This window comes from Gavialis gangeticus, unplaced genomic scaffold (assembly GCF_001723915.1).
Source record: "Gavialis gangeticus isolate Ggan-Ray unplaced genomic scaffold, GavGan_comp1, whole genome shotgun sequence".
NCBI lineage: Eukaryota > Metazoa > Chordata > Crocodylia > Gavialidae > Gavialis > Gavialis gangeticus.
The window spans coordinates 37,324,203-37,329,169 of record NW_017728996.1 but is presented as its reverse complement, the minus strand read 5'-3'; the positions used below and the strand labels follow the sequence as shown (position 1 = coordinate 37,329,169).

Sequence of the window (4,967 nt, the reverse complement as noted above, 5' to 3'; positions counted from 1 at the left end):
AAAGGTTTTTTTTTTTTTTTTTTAATCTAAATAACTTACTAAAGAAAACGGAAGAGGAAGAAGCTTGAGAGGGTGCAGAAGAGAGCCACGTGCATGATCAGAGGTCAGGAAAACAGACCTTATGATGAGAGGCTGAGAGTCACGGGGCTCTTCAGCCTGGAAAAGCGCAGGCCCAGGGGTGATATGATAGCCACCTATAAGTTTATCAGGGGTACTCATCAGGATCTGGGGGAACGTCTGTTCACCAGAGTGCCCCAAGGGATGACAAAATCGAACGGTGACAAACTCCACCGTGACCTATTCAGGCTGGAGATAAGGAAGAATTTCTTCACTGTCCGAGCCCCCAAGGTTTAGAATGAACTGCCACCAGAGGCGGTTCAAGCACCCACTTTGAATGCCTTCAAGACACACTTGGATGCTTATCTTACTGGGATCCTATGATCCCTGCTGACTTCCTGTCCCTGGGGCAGGGGGCTGGACTCAATCATCCTCCAGGGTCCCTTCCAGCCCAAATGTCTATAAAATCTAGGAAATGACACAAGTCAGTCCAATTAAATTCAATTTTATTCAAATAATAAATGATGTCATAAATATAACTTTATAGCTGTGACAAATATACTAAACATTAAATTAAACACTAAACTAATAAATAACAATAACAAATTAAACTTTGTTCATTAAGAATCCAAGGCTCAGAAGGCAACTCTGCATGTCTTTGCTGCCGCTAACTCTCAAATTGCTTGAGACAGGTCTCTGTCTTGAGCTACAACATTCCCTAGATATAATGGCCAGCAAAGATAGCCTGTCATCTCTCGATTGCAAACATGTTTTTGAGGTTCAGCTTCAAGAAGCTCCATTCACTGCTCACCACCTATATGGACATGGTTAACCAGATCCTGAGTGCTGTCCATGTGTTCGGAAGTGGTTGCAAAATGTGGAGGGGTTCACACTGTCAAGGTCCGCTCTCTTCAGATGTCAATTCACAATGAAGGCCCTTACAGTGCTGCCTCAAAGTTTCTTTGTCTGGGAGTTGTATTACATTATATAGAAAACCCCAAAGATTTGCATATGATTCATTTGTTCAAACTGTTCTTTCATGGACATGCTCACCATGTCTGTAAGCTGGCTGAAAAATTAATTTTTGAACTTGACTTCTGGACTTTTGACTTTCAAAATCTTCACATTCATCACTGAATTGACACTTTTTATAATGAGTGTGTGGGGCTGGTTTAAACCCTAGATTAACATGAAGATTGTGTAGTTATTCTGTTTTATCCTTTGCTCTGCTTTGACCCATGTTCGGCAGGAGCTGAAATTGCTAGGCGACTTTTCATGATGCACTGGAATCTCAGACGTGCTTCCAATCATTCAGCCCCTCAAATGCTAGGACTGATTTTGGATTCAAGTCCAAGAGCTTGCATCAGAAACAGAAGACCTTGTTAGTGGCCTCTGAGTCAAACGCAGCCAGCACTGCTTCAGAACTTTGCCATTTTCAAGATTTTTGTATGAAAACATCATAGAAAAATGTCTATTCTGTTCATCCAGAGGAAAAACCATGTCCTTTTTGATGAACTATTGGTCTTGATGAACTTACTTTTGATGAACTATTGGTCTTGAGCGGATCTAGAATTTTTGGCCAGAAATGGCATCGCCAGTGCCTATAATAGGAATAGCTTCATCTCTATTACTAGTGGCATCATCACTGTTTTGGTCCAGATGAAGAATTTCTGTTTCATTTCTGGCTTCTTTCCTTCTCTTGTGTTGATTTGGAAGTTGAATTGTGGATCATACAAGCGTGTTTCATCTGGCATTTCTGTTGTGACTGTTGTCATTAACAGATTTCAGATTTTTTGTTTTTGTTTCTTTCATTGTGTCTGCATATTTTTTAATTGCAGTCATTAACTGAGCTTTTAATTTCCTGTTCTGTACTCCTGACTCTCTCTTCTTACGTACTTGTGATGCTTTGTTTCCTTCCAAGTTTCACAGCCAGTGAAAATGAAAATGAGTGTTCCAGCACATTGACACACACTTGCAAGGGTCATGGCCAGTGAAAAGTTAAATGAGTGTCCTAATTTTGGCTCCACTAAACAGTAATACTAGAGCTGCACTTGCCACCCCTCCCTTGCAGGGCTGCATAATGCGGCTGACACCCCCCTGACCAAGACATTGCCCAGGGCACCCTGGTCACGGGGCTTACTCATGCTGCCCATCCCTAAGGCTGGCTCTGTTCTTTACACTTCAGATATTGAAGTTAAATCTCTCAAATCAGCCAGTAGCCTGATGTCTGAATGACACTGAGTGCTTGATCATGTAGCAAACTTACAAAGTCAGTTGGTGTGAAATTACTTAAATTCATTAACATTTTTTGGCATATTTCTAAAAAATGGATATGTGGGATGGTTACAAATTTAAAAATAGCAGATAAGATGTGTGAATGTTCTAATAAAATGTTGGATGGTGCCAGTTAAGTGCAGTGATGGGGGTCACACTGTACATGCATGTAATCCATATCTTTATTTTTAACAACTAGAAATATTCCATCTTTATTTTGTAATTTAAAATTTTGAAATTTCTACTCTAATGTTCCAATAGATAATACAAACTTTGGGAGTAATTCATCAATAACAGCACTTCCCATTTTGCAACGCACTGCTGAAGAAAAAATACTGAACTCTGACAGACTAACCCTTGAAAGGTGAGCAGTGTTCTGATAGGATATTGATGGGGTGAGTGCAACTATCATGTTTTTTCCGTAAGGAAAATATAGACTATTTTAAGAGCCTTGGGTTGTGTTAACAGTGTCAGAATAGTACACATACCTGAATAGACCATGAAGATGTCAGAATGTTTACAATTATTCCATTCCATATGTGGTCTCAGTTTGGAAGCCAACTTTTTTGTCATGTTTGCTACTATTGTTTTGGTTGTAATTGAATGGGCACACTTTTTTGCACTTTAGCTTCTGTTGTATTTATGATCTGAATTCTGACATGCCCAAAATATAGTAATAGTAATACACGGTGTAAATTATTGTAATGCTCAGGAGCCCTAATTTGTGCCATCTACTATCGCCATAATGTCTGAACTCTACTCAGAATTTACCTTTGCAGTATTCTTAAGGTGAGAAGTACCATTTCCATTGTAGTGCTAAGGTATGGCCCTGACAGGTTAACTGTGTTACTCCAGATTACATAGGAAGTCTGTGGAAATTCAGAAATTAAACTCGGTCTTCTTTCGAAGTACTGACCCCAGGATCATCTTTCTTCCTTGGAGCTCATTGTTTCTCTTGATTGTATGAAAAGATTTCTTCTTTAATGTTAATAGCACAGTCAGCTAACTTTCTGAATATCATTTGTCTGAAGAATTAAAGGAGCTGAAGTGCTAGGCAATGGCAGCGGTAGCACAGTAGAGTGCCACCAGGTCCTAACACTGATGATTGTGCTACCAGCCTTTGGAGTATATAGAGTTGGTAGTTTTTTGTGGATTGCTTGAAAGAATTTTTAGATGGGATATAATCAAGGCCTATAGTTTATATTTCTTTTACGTACAGCATTTTCATGTTTTAACATGGTCTTCATCTATTTATTTATTTTTATAAAGGAGAAGTTCAATAAAAATTAAATTTAATTTGAGGTAGTAAACAGTGACTAAATGCTGTTAAATGTCTGGAAGATGCAAACAACTCAATATATATATATTTTATATCAAATATATGAAACATTGTTACCATCCTTTATTTCCAAGTGTTTGAAGTAAATTAAATGATTGTTTTGCTACATGTTGTTAATCAGTGTAGAAAACAATATTCAAGAAAAACAAGGAAAACAAAATTAAAGTGAAATATAAAACATGCTTGCAGGATATTTTTAAATAGAATTCTTGTTTGTATAATATTTTTTACAAATATATTTAATTCTTTGTAAAGTGTGCTTTGTTTAATTAGGTACTTTATTTTTGAATGAAGAAAATATAATCACTTAATTTGCACTTGTGGATTAAATTGTTACTGAAGTTTTTTATTTTTTCAGGCAAAAACTGACAGCTTGCCCAATTATTGATGGAGAAGAGCATCTTCGTCTTTTGAACTTCCAGCATAATTTTATAACTCGCATCCAGAATATTTCTAATTTGCAGCATCTTGTTTTCTTAGATTTATACGATAATCAGATAGAGGAAATAAGTGGACTTTCGACACTGAGAGCTCTACGTGTCCTCTTGTTGGGGAAAAACAGGTAAAAAGAAAGAAATGAACTGGCAAATATACAGTATTGTGTAATAGCTGTTTCATGCCAAGTTCTAGGTTGGGACATTGCCCACAGGAGCTACACGTTGACTCCTATCAGTCAGCATCTTATGTATACTATGATTCCATGGTGCATCATTTCCAGCATGTGTGGAAATTCACTGTTTTTGCTTTGGAACTTGCCATTTTGTATGACCAGGCATCTACAACTGTTGTCTCCTGGTGTGGTAATGGTCTTCTTGCTTATGCCTGTTTCTGTCTTTCTTCCCCTACAAAGTGGAATTCATTACATTATTCCAAGAACTGGAGTCCATATTCTCAACCAGAAGTATAAGTGTACTCCATGGGGACCAGAACAGTAATTAAAATTGGGGACCAGCTTCCAAGGGAAGTGACCTTAGGGGTCTTTAAAAGGAGGCTTGATAACTACCTAGCTGAGGTCATATGAGCTTAAACTTATCAGGGGTCATATGAGCCCAGTATTCATTCCTGCCCAGGGCAGGGTGTCAGAATTGATGATCTGCTCAGGTTCCCTCTGACCCTACATCTATGAACCTATGACCTGGGAAAATGAACTTCCAAAGTTATCTGGGGATCCCTGTTTCCCTAGTTTCTGTTGGAGAAATGGATGCTGAAGTAAGGGAAGTGAAACAAAGAAATTGCAAGGGGGGGGTGCCTGTTTTGCTATGCCAAGGGCAGGTATTATTGCTTTCCAAACCTGATG

The 4,967-nt window shown here is 38.3% G+C and overlaps 1 protein-coding gene across 2 annotated transcripts in view; it reads left to right on the top strand.

The window, feature by feature from the left end:
* LRRC49 (leucine rich repeat containing 49) overlaps positions 1-4,967 on the top strand; it is a 258,088-nt gene that overhangs the window by 17,668 nt on the left and 235,453 nt on the right. For both annotated transcript variants that reach the window (XR_002095202.1, XM_019504326.1), the window contains exons 5-6: positions 2,593-2,695; positions 4,029-4,232. Coding sequence is in view for 1 of the 2 variants with exons in the window: in XM_019504326.1 (XP_019359871.1) it covers positions 2,593-2,695; positions 4,029-4,232 (307 nt within the window). In the remaining variant the exon portion in view is untranslated. The remainder of the gene's footprint in view (positions 1-2,592; positions 2,696-4,028; positions 4,233-4,967) is intronic.